Source organism: Elgaria multicarinata, chromosome 11, assembly GCF_023053635.1.
Source record: "Elgaria multicarinata webbii isolate HBS135686 ecotype San Diego chromosome 11, rElgMul1.1.pri, whole genome shotgun sequence".
Taxonomy (NCBI): domain Eukaryota; kingdom Metazoa; phylum Chordata; class Lepidosauria; order Squamata; family Anguidae; genus Elgaria; species Elgaria multicarinata.
Window position 1 is genome coordinate 26,366,489 of NC_086181.1, and position 16,444 is coordinate 26,382,932.

Genomic DNA, 16,444 nt, shown 5'->3' on the forward strand with positions numbered 1-16,444 from the left:
GCACCACACACACCTCGTGGTTCACATGATTGACACTTGGGGCTGGTTCAGCATTTCCTCTGGCCTATTGGTTTTGAGTAGCCCAATGAGGGTGAGGGCTCCCAGCAGGACTCCTTGTTGGCAGTGTGCCCAATGGAGGAGGATGGCCTATGGTCCCCTTCCGCCACATGTTTCACCAGCATCCCATGAACCTCTGGCTCTTATGTTGGTGGCTGCTGTGGCAGCCACTCCTTGGCTGGGGCATCACGTTCAACTCAGACAAACAGGAATCTAAGGTATAACCCACCTGTGCTGATTCCTATGCCCATGTAGCACTGTATAAGCAATATCCTACCTCTTTGGTTGCGGACTGCCACCAAAGAGAAGGTTGGATGGGAAATATGTGGGTACAATTCCCACACTTTTAGGGTAGATAAACACCAGGATAAAGGCAAGGACAGATTGGGGACAGGAGGAGAGCTAAGGGGATGAAGGTCAATGTGACTTGAGTGAATTGACTTTCTGGCAAAGTCAATTTTGCTGAGTATGGTCCAGCAAAAGCACTTGGGCAGAGGGATAGTTAACCAAGAACTGCCCAGAGAGCTTTGGCTATTGGGTGGTATAAAAACGTAATAAATAAATAAATAAATAAATAAGCAGCAATAATATGTGAAGACCATGGTCAAATAAAATGTTTTTTAAAACCTTCCTGAAAGCCTGCAATTAGAACCATAAAATAAAACAAGTAGACATAAATTTAAAAAGATAAAAGGTTTTTTTTAAGACAATATAAAATGAGTTAAGTTAAAATCAAGAGAAAGCCTGTAGCAAAGGCTTCGTTTGTCAGTGGGCTTTTAAAGGATGTTATATGTTGCAGAAACAAACAAAAACAGGTTGAGTGTTATTAAAAGGATAAATATTTCCTGTTTTTTAAAAAAATACTTTCGAAGTAAAAGCGATAATTTTGCAAAAGATTTCTATTTGACACATACTACCTGAAATATTATATGAAAGGTATGACACATATCCTATTTCCCCAAATTTCCTTCTACACTACGTATTGAAATATTGTAAGGTCAGTTTTCTTAAATTCTAGCTCATAGTTGTCTAGCATCCAGCTCATTTTAAGGGATTTTTCTGTGTTATCTAAGGCTGCAATCCTAAATAGACATCTTGGGTAATAAGGCCCATTAAAAACTGTGGGTCTTACTTCTGAGTAAACATGCATAGGACTGCACAGTAAGATTTTATTTTTCACCCCACAGATTAACAACATATACCTCTGCATGTCTATCCTGAAGTAAATCCTATTGGGATCAATGGGACTTATTCACTGATATAGGATTGCTGGCTAAATTGATCAAGGTCATATTCTCAAGATGGTCAGGCCTATCATCAAACATATTCATTTTGTCTTTGATTCCAGACCAAATTCTATTATTTCTGTTATGAATTAATTAGTAAAAAACAACAAATTATGTCGGCCATCCCAAGACATATGGTCCCTCGTTAGCCATTATGTTGTGCGGGAATATTGTTCCAATGTGACAAACATGCTTTCGTCAGTAATTATTTTGTAATTAGTCTCCTCTTAAGATATCTAAAGGGTAGTGATTAATTCTGCTGATTCTCAAATCCACCATAGAATTTAGGAGTCACTTGCAAAACTAATACCAAAGGATGTCATAAATATTCACCAGTAACATTAAGAGGTAGAAAGAGGACCTATGAATAGGCAAGGATCTTAGATACAGATAAGGAAACTGTTTTGCGAATGACTGGTTGTCAATGCAATAAAACAAACAACTATACTACCACTTCTACTATACAATGCTGGTCGACTGGATGCTGATACTGCTTGTTTGCATGGTATGCAAAGCTCACACTGACAACTGTGGGGTCAGGAAACCTAACCCTCCACTTCACAGGTATCATCAGTCAGGAGACTTCATCATTGGTGGCATTACTACTTATGGCCTCCTTGTCTCCAGCCCAACAGCCTTCACTGAAGAACCCCCTCCAGAAATGCTGGATGGACTTGTGTAAGGACTGTTGTTCGTTTGTTTTATTTCCATGACCAGAGTATTAGAAAGTCAAAAAGCTGTAGAAAAGGGGCTTATTGTATTGGCCTGTAGAAAACAGGTATACGTTGTTCCAGCAGCTGTTAAACATTTGAATTCTCGAATAATATTATTGTTCCCTTATACAGCTGCTATATGGATTAAGGGAGTGTCTTTAGTTTTTAATGGTGCCCAAGTTACACATCATTACCACATTGTTTCTATGCACAATGTGGTTCAAATGCAGCTATATTAATGGTATCAGATACAAATAAAAGGCTTCGGGTGTCAGTGCTTATTTATTTATTTATTTATTTATTTATTACATTTTTATACCGCCCAATAGCCGAAGCTCTCTGGGCGGTGCTTGGATGGCTGCCTTAAAGTTTAAGTTTAAGATTAATATATTTCAGTTGGTTCCTTCTCTCCCTGAATCTAGTTGCTAAAGTCCTTTGTTGAAGAGCTCTTTTGATTGTGCAGTCACCCCTATTTCTTTTTCAAAATGGGCACTTTTCTACAGTATCTATAATAAATAAGGCAGAAGCCCTGTGTTATTTCTTTCCAAGACCTTTCCCCTCAGGCCTGTGCAATGTGCTCCTCATGTTCCTTGGGTATTCCTAATCAAAATGGTTTTCAGTTAGCTGCAATCTGTATTTTCTTAAACATTGTACAGCCTGATTAGATGTGCCACTGTCTCAATACTTTAGGAAGATAGAGTGATGTGTCCTTGCCTCAGAGGGCACATCCATGTAAGAATCAGGAAGTGGTGTCTGCGGAATACGAACTTGTTTGTACAATTGTTAATTAGGTTGGCAGCCAATTGGTTCTCCCTTATTGGTTACATTACCAGACAGACCAGCCCAATTTTATTTGTAACTTTTTTAAAGAGATAACACCATCAGTATCATTTGCTCCAGCAACTTAAGTTGTTGTTCTTGTTGTTAGAGGTAGGGTGACCCTATGAAAAGGAGGACAGGACTCCTGTATCTTTAACAGTTGTATTGAAAAGGGAATTTCAGCAGGTGTCCTTTGTATGTATGGGGAGCTGATGAAATTTCCTCTTCATCACCATAGTTAAAGCTGCAGGTGCCCTGCCATCTGGTCACAGTACAGCTGCAGTATAGCTCCTGCAGCTTTAACTGTGGTGATGAAGAGAGAATTTCACCAGGTGCGACATGCATTCAAATGACACCTGCTGAAATTCCCTTTGTTAAAGGCACAGGAGCCCTGTCCTCCTTTTCATAGGGTCACCCTATTAGAGGCAATGTCAAAAATGAAGCTATGAGTGATTTCATAATGGAAAGCTTACATCAATTATCTTTGCAGAATTGTATGTTTAGGTTGAAGATGTCTAAGAGCTCCATCAGATGAGTGTTTTATTGCTCAGACATTACTGGTGCTCACAGATGTTTGCAGGTCCATCTCATGTCATCATCTGCCTCCTGTGCACCTCCCACACCTTCTAGCCTTTTCACATGACAAAAATCACCCCATTAAGTCCGACTTATTTTTAAGGATGGAAGTTGCTGCTATCTCCTGCTCTGTGCAGGGGAAACAGCACGATTATAAAGGCCCACAGAATTGGCCACGTGCAAGTTGTTTACTTCCTGTTTCAAAAGAGGAAGTAATGAGGGAAAACATGCAGGCAGAGAAGCAACAGTAAGCAAATGCAATTTCCCCCTTTATGATGACACTCTAGGTCTCATCTAGATCTCTAAATCATGTCTGTTAACTACAATAAAGAATATAAATACATACATTTAGAGGATTGGGGGGGAAGTATCTCATTGTTTCATGACCTCTTACTTCCATTTGGATATTTTACCTTCTTTGAAACACCTTATGATGCAATGAATGATTAATATATTCAGGCCTCACCTAATCATTGTCAAGTAATCCACAGAAAATCATGCATCCACATGCAATCACATACACTGACTGTATGAATGCTGCCACACCCCATTCAGCATTCTTTACAGGAAAACTCATTGCATTGAATCTAGATCTACTTGACCTCCAAGCAGAACAATTGAAATTAATAGAATTCAAGTTAGTCATGACTGATTTAAGTCCCACTGATTTCATTTGGTCTAATCTGAATAAATCAGGTTCCAACCGATTTCCCCCTCTTATTCTATTCCATTTGATCATTGACATCAATCATGCCTAACTTGTTCCATAGATTTCAATAGGACTTCTCCAAGTATGACTTAGTCTGGATGTAACAGTGTATTTCTGTAGCTCTTAAAGAGCGCTTTCAAATAATGTTGACTCACAGTATAAAAAAGCCCTTCTACAAAAAGGTACCTTCCCCAGAAATGATAGGGGCAGTGATGTGCTTAAGATGAGCATTGCTAAAGTTTGGTGTGTATGTTTTCTAAGTGTAGGCAAACCTTGGACTTAAGCGTACGGGAACGATTGCATTCACATGCTGTAATATGACTAATGATGGTGTTGTGGAACACAGTGGCAATAATTAATGTATGTGTGCATTACATTAATTAATGTACCCTGCCATTACAGAATGCAACTTTTGTTGTAGGGTATTTCCTAAGCATTACCAGCACATCTTGGCCTTGGCATTTGCAGTAAAAGAAATCAATGAAAATCCTCAGATCTTACCCAATGTCACCTTGGGCTTCCATATCTATGATAGCTATGACAATGCAAGGAGGACCTATCATGCCTCAATGCTACTATTGACTGCACTGGAAAATGTTGTACCTAACTATTTATGTAATATACAGAATACACTAACTGCAGTTATTGGGGGACTGGATGCTGAAATCTCCCTATATGTGGCAAACATCTTGGATACCTATAAGACTCCACAGGTAGGTTATTTGGGGAGCATGAGAATCTTCAACAATACTCTCTCTTCCTTCATTGGATAGACATGGAGCTGAAATAGCAGAAAATTGCTATAATTTCACAAGCCACATTTAAGCCATTCAGTATTTTTAACATTTAACTTCTTAATGCATTTTCGCTCTGACATAGTTCCCAATTGGTACATAGGCAATGTAGGATACTACACATTGCATTTGTATTGATAATTCTGTATGCAGATTCCAATTCTGCCTGACGTAGCTCCATTGCAATCCTGGTAGTAAGGAAAACCATTACCTGCCCCCCTGAACACTCACACTCACACACTCACAACACTGGAGCCCATTCCTCAGTTACTTCCTCTTTCAAAAGCGGAAGTACACCATGAGCATGAGACCCATTGAGTCCGCTGTTCTAATGGGGCTGCTTCACCTGTACACAGCAGGAGAGAGCAGCAATTCTGAGTTTAAAAAAACATCGGACTTAAAGAAGGCTTTTTCTGTCACACAAGGAAGGCTAGAAGGGGTGGAAGGCACATGGGAGACAGATTATGTATTATGAGGGACCTAAGCAAACTCTGTGAGTGCCCAATAATGAGCGTGCAATAAAACTCTTGTGTGATGGACTTTTGAGTCATACTGATAATAGACCCTTTGAAACTCATGGGATGGAAGCCAATCTGGATTTCTTTACGTTCTATTGAATCAATTGGTTTAACTCTTAAGTATGCCCCTAGAAAGACCTTATATCATAATGTAGTATCCTTCCACTGAGACCTTTATCCTTGAATTTGCTAGCTGGCCATACGATAGTCAGTATTCTCTTAGATCAGCCTGCTATCTACCCAAGCAGTTTCCTCCCAAACATATGGCCATTATTTGTATGTATATTTTAAAAATATAATAAGGAAATGACTCCATTTATGATTTCCTTTCCCTCTACCCAAAATCTCTCCTTAGCTCATTTATGGCCCTGCTCCCGTGATGAACACTAAAACTCCAGGACTTCCCTTTTACCAGTTGGCCCCACAGGAAGCTCTTCAGTATCAGGGGATTCTGTCTTTGCTTCTCCAGTTCCGGTGGACATGGATTGGGATTGGTGTTATGGATAATGATAATGGAGAAAGATTTCTACAAGTGGTCATTCCACTGTTTTCTAAGAGGGGTGTCTGTTTTGCCTTCATAGAAAGAATCCCAAAATTAGGCTTCGACACTAAAATGAGTGACAAATTTCTACAGGGGGCAAAAATACGTGATAAAGTGAAGGACAGCAAAGCCAATGTAGTGGTAGTCCATGCAGAATCTTATTCCATGGCATTTTTTCTCTTCTTTCCATATCTGTCAGAACAAGAGGTCATGACAAACGAAGTAATAGGGAAAGTATGGATAGTAACAGCCCAGATGGAGTTCGCTTCTGTTTTCCTACAAAGGAATTGGGATACTGAAATGTTCAATGGAGCTATATCCCTCAGGATCCACTCCAGCAACCTACCAGGATTTCAGCAGTTTCTTAAGAGCAGAAACCCTTCTAGCTCTAAACAAGATGGTTTTATTAGAGATTTCTGGCAACAGGCCTTTGGCTGTGTATTCCCAAATAGTATTGTGGGCAGGGCAGATGTGGACATTTGCACAGGGGAGGAGAAGCTGGAGAGCCTTCCTGGATCTTTGTTTGAAATGAGCACAATTGGACACAGCTATAGCATCTACAATGCTGTCTATGTGGTGGCCCATGCCCTACATCATGCCATGTCCACTTCTAGAGCTCAACATGGTGCAATGATGGATGGAGTAGAATCCAAATTTCAGAATCTACAATTTGGGCAGGTAATGGGATCAAGTTCCTCATATAACAGGGCAATGTATGTTATGTTTTATTCTCCCCAGAGTCTTCCTAACATTTTCATCTTCCTTCCTTTGCCCCAACTTGAAATAATAGAGGAGTCCTTCTATCAGTCAGTCATTATGCTTTCCTCTTGGTGCTTTGAGAATTTACATGGACACTGCAGTGCCCATGTAGTTAAGGGCAATGAGTAGATTCTGCATTCCGCCATTATAAAGCAGTAATTGGGAGGTGTCATTCTAACGTTCATCAAATGGAAAATGTTTCACCAATTTTGCTGAAATGTACATGTGCCAGAAAGAAATGTTTGTTTTACATACCTGGAAAATTTCAAGAAGATTGAGGGAGTTAGGGCAGTTTAAAATACAAAAGAAAAGAAAACCCCTCTGCGAATCAAAATGACACTGATAACATAGCCTGGCGAGGATATTTCCTCATGATTTCAGAAGTCAGAAAATCCTTAGTAATTCATCCAGTGAGGGGGTCTTCTTCCTCCTTTCTTCTAGTTGGTGGAATGGATTTTCTTCTTTTTTTAAATTCCCTTCCGTTCATTTTTAATGAATATTTTTGCCCCATTAGATTGAATACAGAGGCTTGCTTCACCCATGCTCAGTAGCATCGTTGTCCCCCTCCCTCCTGCCTCAGATAGATGTATGATGAAAATAAAATGGCTGCCTGGCTCCTCTTGCAGTCATTTCCATAATGGAATCATCATTCCTTATGATTGTTGGGTTTTGCTTTAACCACTAAGTAGCCTGGTTTCAGAAACTACCACAAGGAAGCTATGGGATTGAATGGGATAGAAACTTTAGTTTATAAGTAGCCCTGGCTTTCTGAGAAATACTCAGCCTGGTTCTTGCCTCCCTTTTGAGAGAAGAAGAGTTCTCTTTTCTCTTTTGGAACATGTTTTCCTTGGGCTTTTTGAGAGTCTTTTGGGCTCTCTTTTCCCAAGGCCAGCTTGCTTTTTTGCTTACTGGTGAAGCAGGGTGTACAACTCAGGAGATATCTCTTTCAGCCTTCTGGATCCATAATCACCTGGTCTTTAGATCTCTCCTTGGAATTCCTTTTAATTCCTTGGAATTCCTTTGAATCCCTCTGCCCCCCCATATACACACAGTGCTCCTGTCCATTTTTTCTAAGAGTTTGGTCAATACTGATATAAAGTTGAAAGCTTCAAATACTTTGTTGAATTAATTTGGGCGGGTGTAATTTTAAAAGAACAATTTTGAAACATTTCAAAGTGCTTCTGGGTCTACAACATTGGTTTTGCCTAGTCACACTGTTTTTTGGTTAAGCTTTAAAAACAGTTAAACTGTAGCGTGTTTTGCATAGTGTACACATGTATTTTCTTTCTAATCATTGCAGTCTAGAGTGGCTCTTGATGAGTTTTTGGAGGCAGGCAAAACCTTTGTTGGTCTGGCAAGCCTTTGGCAAATAATCTGGACCTCTGTCTATACCTTGCAGTTTTAAATAGTTATATATTTCTAAAGTTTTAAATGTTTTAATATTGAAATGTATTTAATTATGTTTTTAAATTTTGTATATTTCTATTGATAGGTTTGCTATAAAGGTTTTCATTTTGTAAGACTGCCTTGAGGGCCAGCATTGGGCAAAAGGCATAATAATAATAATAATAATAATAATAATAATAATAATAATAATAATAATAATAATAACCACAACAGTAATGTTTCACATTTCACTTCTGTTTTTGAAGTTATTTTGCATTTACTTTTCTTTATAAACCATTCATATCTTAAGACTTTTTTGTGGCATGTTTTCATTGGTTTAACAAGTTAAAAGGGGTATTCACTGTTTTCCTGCTTATGTTATAAAATCTATTTTCAACTTCATGACTAACAGAGGGCCTTGCTAGATCTACCGGAGAATCCGTGTGGGAAGAGGGGCCAGCCCGCGCTAGAAGTAGTGTGGGCTGTCGCTCCTTTCCACACGGCAGACGTGACAGGGTAAAGGAAAGCCCCATCACATCGGCCATTTTGTTTAAGGTCTTAAAGGGGCCGGGTGTGCAGGAGGTGACTAAGGTAGGTGTTTTTTTAAAAAACAAAGGGTTCCCTGCTCCTCCTGCCTCCGATTCCCCCCCCCAGCCACAATTCCCCCACCCACGATCTCGGGTTTCCCCTCATGCCCCACCCGTGATCTCCGGTTTGCCCCCATCCCCCACCCACAATCTCCGGTTTCCCCCCTTCCCCCACCTGCAATCTCTGGTTTCCCCCCTCATCCACCACCTGCAATCTCTGGTTTCCCCATCATCCCCCACCCATGATCTCCGGTTTCCCTCCCATCCCCCCATGGCTCTGTTTTCCCCCCATCTCCCCACCGTGCCCTGATGGCCACAATGCTCCTGTGGAGTGCTGCGTGCCATCCACCACTTTTCCAGGCTACTCATGAGTAAATGCAGTCGCCAGGAAAGGCGGCGGAACAGGCTACATATCCGCGGTCTTGGGCTCAGCCCGAGATCATGGGAAATATCGGGCTACAACCAGTGCTGGTTACCTCAGGGCCAGGGAGGTTTGACCCCTGCCTGAGCCTGGGATCCCCTGTGCGTCATCTGGATGCACAGGGACAAGCCTGGGCTTCGCACTGCGAAGCCCTAGTCTAGGAAGGCCCAGAGTTGGGGGGAAATCCTCAATCTCTTTGCTATCAGAGCCACTTAGTAAGGGACCCAGGGAGATTATTTAGACCGACCCCAACCACATAGCACTATTCCCCCTTCTGAAGAAGTCTGGATCACAAACTATGAAAGACAAATGAAGTAGCAGATATTGTAACAGTTTTCATGTGGCCATTTGCTTTATGAGGCAGGTGCTCCTGTGGGCTAACAGGCCCTAAAATTGCCTGGCTGGTTCTGCCACAAATCCGGCCTCAACACTCCTGGAAGGTGCATGTTCTATAGCACCTGCTGTCAGATGAACTTGATGGAATCCCACCCTCCACCCGTGGGTTTAATTTCCTGGCCTCCCCTGGCTGGGCCTTGCAGGAAACTATAGGGACAGACAGAGCAGGCATTCATAGCGCACATAGAGTGCTGAGACTGGCAAATCTAAAAGCAAGTATGTTGCTTTTCAAGAACCAAGGAATTCCAATAGGTCTTACTTTGAGTAAATATCTAGGGATGGAAATGCAGCCTTTGCAAGAATTGAGCCATGCCAAGTTGGAATCACATTGGTTCATGCCTTCATTCTTAGGATTTTTTAAAACGTTGACTTTTTTAAAAAAAAAAAAAAAAACTAAAAATCAAGGCATGAACCGATCTGATCCCAACTTGGCATGCCTGAAGCCCTCCTTAAGTGCTATCATGCTGTCAAGTTTCAATTCTTCATCTTTAATTACATTTTTTTTAAAAAAAAAAAAACTTGTATTGCTCAAGGTCCCAGCCTCCATAAATCCTCTGTGTGGCCCTGATATATTGACTAATAGAGTGACTGGCCACCAAAGGCACTCCTTGGCTGGTGTACTATTTATCCTAGGGCCAGCCATGGCCTTCACTCAACTGAAAAATAAGCCAGTCGGAACCTCATTCTTCTGGTGCTATTTTAGAGCCAAAATAAACGTTAATTAAAATTCTTACATTAATTGAAACACATACAATTTCTGCTCTACAGAAGGTGCAGGAGGACTGATCTGGATCAGAACCATAGCATGATGGTTTTTAAATTTGTTGCCTTTACTCTAAAATAAAGATAAGAAAATTATTATTATTATTATTAATATTATTATTATTATTTACATTTATATACCGCCCCATAGCTGAAGCTCTCTGGGCTGTTTATAAAAGTTAAAAACAGGGAACATTAAAAAGAAATATACAAAAGCATAAAATACAAACAAAAACAGACAATATCCATTTAAAAACAATTATTGGGGTCAGTAAAAACAACAACACACACCTCAGCTTATGCTGTTAAATGCTCTTAATTGTCTGGTAGAAGAGAAAAGTCTTGACCTGGTGCCAAAAGGATGACAACGTTGGCGCCAGGTAAGCCTCATCAGGGAGATCATTCCATAATTGAGGGGCCACCACTGAAAAGGCCCTCTCCCTGGTTGCCATCTAGTATATGCTAGATACTGATTTTAAGTTATGTTTGGCCCATAAAGACCTAAATTCTGTCTTTTCTAAATCCTGTGTGTTCTTTTTCACTCTAGCTGCAACCATTTCTAAAATGGGTCTCATTTAACAACAGTGCAGGCGACAAAATTTCCTTCAACCAGAATGGGGAGCTAGTCGCTGGATTGGATGTGATCAACTGTATAATTTTTTCCAACCGATCATTTCATAGGGTGAGAGTAGGGAGGGTGGATCCCGAGGCTCCCATAGGTCAAGGTTTCACCATTGATGAAGATGCCATAACATGGAATGGCTGGTTTAATCAGGTAGGCTCCAAATGTTAGCTACTTGGAAAGAGACCCTGTTATAAATGAGCAACTGTTCTGAAGTCTACCAAAATTTTATTGTACAATAAAAACACACATAGAAAGGAAGGTTAATGTGTGACTAGATGAAATAAATGAAGAACCTCAAGTTTCTGCTCTCCCAATAACTTTGTTTAAGGAGAAATTGCTGGAAGAATGTTTAATGAGATGATAGTTATATTTCTAATGTTTTGAACAAGGCTTTCCAAGAAACTAAAAGTCCTGTGCAATCCAAGTGATTGCAAATTGGTACATTATGGACCAAATGCCAGTAGATCATATGTTTGATACAATGAGGAAAGTGGTTAAATTCTAGAGACCAAAACAATCTGGAGAAATCAATGACATTTCTCAGAAAACCCTTTCTAAGAGTTCCTAGGTGAAAAGATATCTCTGCATTGTAAAGATATTTACAATTCCTTTTTAATGTAAAAATTGGCCACAGAGAAAATTGCATTTCAAATGCCTACAATGATTACTAGAAAAACATAAGATAGAATTTTTATCTACGATTTTCACAAACCCTCTAACGTTGATTTTACCACTGTTAGCATAAACCATAGCATCCATGAATGGCATTTATAGATAATTCATATAGCAAATGAAGTTAATATTGTTATCAATGGAATTAATCCAAAGGGGGGGATTGTTTACATCAGCACTTTGTGTGTTCATAACAAAGATATCTTTTTACTCCTCATAAAATTTAAAGTACTTCTTTTATGAATTGATGGATGTGATCAGAGAAATAGAATTGTCTAATGTTTGCATAAAAATATTAGCAATACCAGGGGCAACTGAGCTGCCCATTGCTACTCCATTAATCGGTAAAACAACAACAACACATCACATCAAAAATAATTGTGTTTTGTAATGATACCAGATAAATCCATAAGAGAATGGGTGAGATGATTTTCTACAGAGCAAGAATTCATTACGTCTAGTACAGTAGATCTGCCACCCATGGTAATCAAAAACATGGTAGACGCCATATTGAGGCCCTTAACCTGTTAAGTAAAATATGCAATCTCTTTAATATGTGATGTTGATGAAATTACAGCTGGCAAGAGAAAGGAGTTTATATTTTGAGCTAATGATTCTAACAAAGAACCATATCCTGAAATAATTGGTCTTCTGGGAGGTGAAAATCCATCTTTGTGGATCATAGGAAGGGTATAGAACACAGACGTTCTGGGAGAGTCTTTCATGAGAAATATAGTGACATTGGTATTTATATATCCCAAATCTAATTTCTCCTGTACTACAATCAGGCATAGGAAGGGGAAAATGTCTCTTATTGTTTCATGTCATTGCTTATTAAAACAATACCCATTGTTACAATAAAGAAAAGTCCCAAGAAATTGAGTCTATTCAAGCATTTCTGAACTCTTATGTCTTAATTTATTTAATTTATTAGAATTGCAACTGGTAAATGCCCTCAGGGTGGGATTCAATCATGAGGCTGAAAAACAATACCATAATCATCACCAACCACACAATGAGTATGTAAAAAAGATAATATTAAACATTAAAATATTTAAACTGTTTTTATATTTTAAAATTTCATCAAAATAACAAATTAAAAATATTAAACAAAAAAATAAAAACTTTGGGTATGTAATAGTAAAATTGAAAAGCAATGAAACAATTAAAAGATTCAATGCCTGTTTTAAAAGGAATTTGGCCCAGAATCTCTTTTGTGTACAGCCCAGAGAGCTTCGGCTATTGGGCAGTATAGAAATGCAATAAATAAATAAATAAATAAATTTGGTAAAATACAGAAGGTGCCTCGAAGCTTACAGATTTCAAGCTCCATATTCTTTCATTATATTTTCCCCCTCCATTTTTCAAATAGTCCCGGCCTCTTTCTCAGTGTACTGAGAGTTGCCAGCCTGGTTCTCACAAGAAAATGAAGGAGGGGGAGCCATTTTGCTGCTATGATTGCATCCCATGTCCAGAAGGGAAGATTTCAAACCAGGAGGGTAAGAAATATACTGCAAGGATTTTGAAAAACAGAATAATTGTAATCGAGACCAATGTATAAAATTATCCATATATCAGCGTTTTCTTCAATATTGATCAAAAGGTTGTGTAAAGAGGGCCTGGAAGGAAGCTACAAAAACAGAAAGCATCTGGCAGGGATCTTGGACTGGATGTCTTTGAGCATTCCTACACAAGGCTTTCATTGTGTGCTTACGATTGGTCAGTTACATTTTACACTATGCAGTTCTCCTCCAGGGATCCCCTCCAATGCTTTCTGGATTCTCAACACAGACAATGTGAGAATTGATTATATCACACTTTGAACCATAATACATTTACAGAGAATTTCAGGAAACCTGCTATAACACAACATTATATTTCAGCACAATAAATGGAATTTCAGGTGTCATTTGTATGCATGCAGCACCTTGTGAAATTCTCTATTCATCACAACAGTTAAAACTCCAGCAGCTATATTAGAGTGACCAGATACAAATGAGGGCATGTCTCCTAAATGTATTTATATAACACAAAATTGCAGCTATGTGAGGGAGTGGGAAGCTGCACACCACTTGCCAGGGGCCCCAGACCATCCAGTGACAAGAAGAATGGGGCAGCTACCATTGGTCCAGTTCTCAGGGTTGAGTTTGCTCATCCCAAATAATGTTGCCTCAAAGTAAAGCTGTGTTCCAATGATTTTTACCTAGCAGAAATGACATCAAAGTGGAAATGGAAAAAGAAGTATCCTATAAAAGCTAATTGAAGGAAGATCATTTTTTGTAGTTAGCGCCCAAAGAAACTATAGAATCTTGAAAGAATGGTTGAAGACACCTGATTTTTGCCCCCACAGCTCAAAGTAGGCAGTACATGAAGAAGAAGAAGAAGAAGAAGAAGAAGAAGAAGAAGAAGAAGAAGAAGAAGAAGAAGAAGAAGAAGAAATTAAGCTCAGGTTGCCTCACCGCCCCATTAGCTTGGCACACTAGATGACCACCAAGCTTGCCCACTGTTAAGGCCAGCCCTCCAAAGGTATACCAGAGTGACGAGATACAAAAATGAGGACAGGGGTGTACAACTGTTAAAGATACAGGAGCCCTGTCCTCCTTTTCATATAAGCAATCTAACAAGATAAGTCACTCATTTATAGAGTCAGCCAATTAGGCAGTTTGCTAGGCAAAATCACCAATAGGCACAAGGTAATAACAGAAAAGAAGGGAATATATTGGTCAAGGACAGGACTTGGAAGAATTGCAACAAACACTATGCAAATAGATGCTTATATCATTGATCTCAGTAGCCTTTACCCTTCTGGCTCTGGAAGGTTCCTTCCTTCCTTCCTTCCTTCCTTCCTTCCTTCTCTCTTCCCTCCATTCCATCATAAATGCCATAGACATTTTTGCCAAGCAAACCACCCCCGTCCCCCCAGTTCTTTAACACTGGTTGTGAAGAAAATGTGAAGCATGCCTCTACTGTCTCAGGTGACTTACTTTCATCCTTAAAGCACAAGACAAATGTCCAGTTTGCACAATCATAGTGGGGAAATAAGTCACAGTGGCAAATTTTCCACTGTACTAGTCTCATTCCAGCAGAATTTGCATCATTACCCTTGCCGCCATTGCAGCTCATCACTTTGGCCATAGCTAGACCTAAGGTTTATCCCTGGATCGTCCAGGGGTCAAACCTGTTCACCTAACTGACACACAGGGGATCCAGTGCTCAGGCAGGGGCGAACCCTGGATGATCCCAGGATAAACCTTAGATCTAGCTGTGGCCATTGTGTGAAAACAGTGATAGTGGCTTGTTGCTGTGATTAGCAAACCACTTAGGACCCATGGGCTGTTTTAGGGACCTGGGTTGGCATGTTGGTCATGACAATATGCCTACTGTTGCTGAGCTTTAATGACTTGACAAGCCACACCAAGGAGGTTAGTTATCCATATCCCCCAGCAAGTGACTGACAATTGCAGCAGAGGAAATAGGCCACTGTGGTTTATTACCCCATTATGAACATGCGAACCAGGCCATAGATTTAAACCAGAACCTGCCATATTTCAAATCATGAGTAGTTTTCATGGAGAATGTTTGGATGTGTGTGAGAAGTGGAGTTTTGAAACATATTTATAGCATAGAATCATAGAATCATAGAATCATAGAATAGCAGAGTTGGAAGGGGCCTACAAGGCCATCGAGTCCAACCCCCTGCTCAATGCAGGAATCCACCCTAAAGCACCCCTGACAGATGGTTGTCCAGCTGCCTCTTGAAGGCCTCTAGTGTGGGAGAGGCCACAACCTCACCAGGCAACTGATTCCATTGTCGTATTGCATATTTAAGTGTGTTTGTGTTTGACCTGAAGACCACCTCTTTTCTTTTTTCAGATGCAAATGACTGTGTGAAATGCTCACCCAAAGACTATCCAAGCAAAAAGCAAGATTTCTGTATCCCCAAGAGACTAACTTTCTTGTCTTATGAAGAACCTTTGGGACTCAGTTTAGCCTCATTTGCTCTTTCCTTTTCTTTTATCGCAGCTCTGGTGCTGGGGACATTTATGAAGCACCACAATACTCCCATAATCATAGCCAATAACCGGAACCTCACCTACACTCTCCTCATCTCCCTCCTGCTCTGCTTCCTTTGTGCATTGCTATTCATTGGTCGTCCTCAGGAGGTGACATGTCTCCTTCGCCAAACAGCCTTTGGCCTCATCTTCTCAGTGGCTGTTTCATGTGTGCTGGCAAAAACCATCATGGTAGTTCTGGCTTTCATGGCCACCAGGCCAGGATCCAGGATCAGGAAGTGGTTGGGGAAGGAGCTGGCCAGCTCCATTGTGCTTTCCTGCTCCCTCAACCAAGTAGGCATCTGTACTGGGTGGCTGGCAACCTCTGCCCCATTCCCAGATGAGGACATGCATTCAGGAACTGAGGAAATTATACTGGAATGTAACAACAGTTCCGTGAGTCTGTTTTACTGTGTCCTGGGCTACATGGGCTTCCTGGCAATGTTGAGCTTGACAGTAGCTTTCCTTGCCAGGAAGTTACCCGACAGTTTCAACGAAGCCAAGTTTATCACTTTTAGCATGTTGGTCTTTTGCAGTGTGTGGTTATCCTTTGTTCCCACCTATCTGAGCACCAAGGGAAAATACATGGTAGCTGTGGAGATCTTTTCTATCATAGCCTCAAGTGCTGGGTTGTTGGGTTGTATCTTTTTGCCTAAATGTTTCATTATTGTGTTGAGGCCTGAGCTGAACAGCAGAAAACAGCTAATCAGGAAGAATTGCTAAAATATACCCTGTTCTAGGTAGGGATGGATTAGCTTACCCGTGTTTTGC

The 16,444-nt window shown here is 40.3% G+C and overlaps 1 protein-coding gene across 1 annotated transcript; it reads left to right on the forward strand.

The window, feature by feature from the left end:
* The first annotated feature begins 1,845 nt into the window (after window positions 1–1,845).
* On the forward strand, window positions 1,846–16,396 carry LOC134405605 (vomeronasal type-2 receptor 26-like). Its single transcript, XM_063136846.1, has 6 exons — window positions 1,846–2,021; window positions 4,582–4,873; window positions 5,828–6,691; window positions 10,872–11,099; window positions 12,994–13,120; window positions 15,495–16,396. The coding sequence occupies exons 1-6, from the start codon at window positions 1,846–1,848 to the stop codon at window positions 16,394–16,396; spliced, it is 2,589 nt and encodes an 862-aa protein (XP_062992916.1).
* Window positions 16,397–16,444: the final 48 nt, after the last annotated feature.

Bases quoted from the DNA above. Each gene is read 5' to 3' on its own strand.
- LOC134405605 (XM_063136846.1), top strand. From the start codon at position 1,846: ATGGTATGCAAAGCTCACACTGACAACTGTGGGGTCAGGAAACCTAAC. The intron at 11,100-12,993 runs GTAGGCTCCAAA...TTTTTCAAATAG, and splicing joins GGAATGGCTGGTTTAATCAG to TCCCGGCCTCTTTCTCAGTG. The intron at 13,121-15,494 runs GTAAGAAATATA...TTCTTTTTTCAG, and splicing joins GAAGATTTCAAACCAGGAGG to ATGCAAATGACTGTGTGAAA.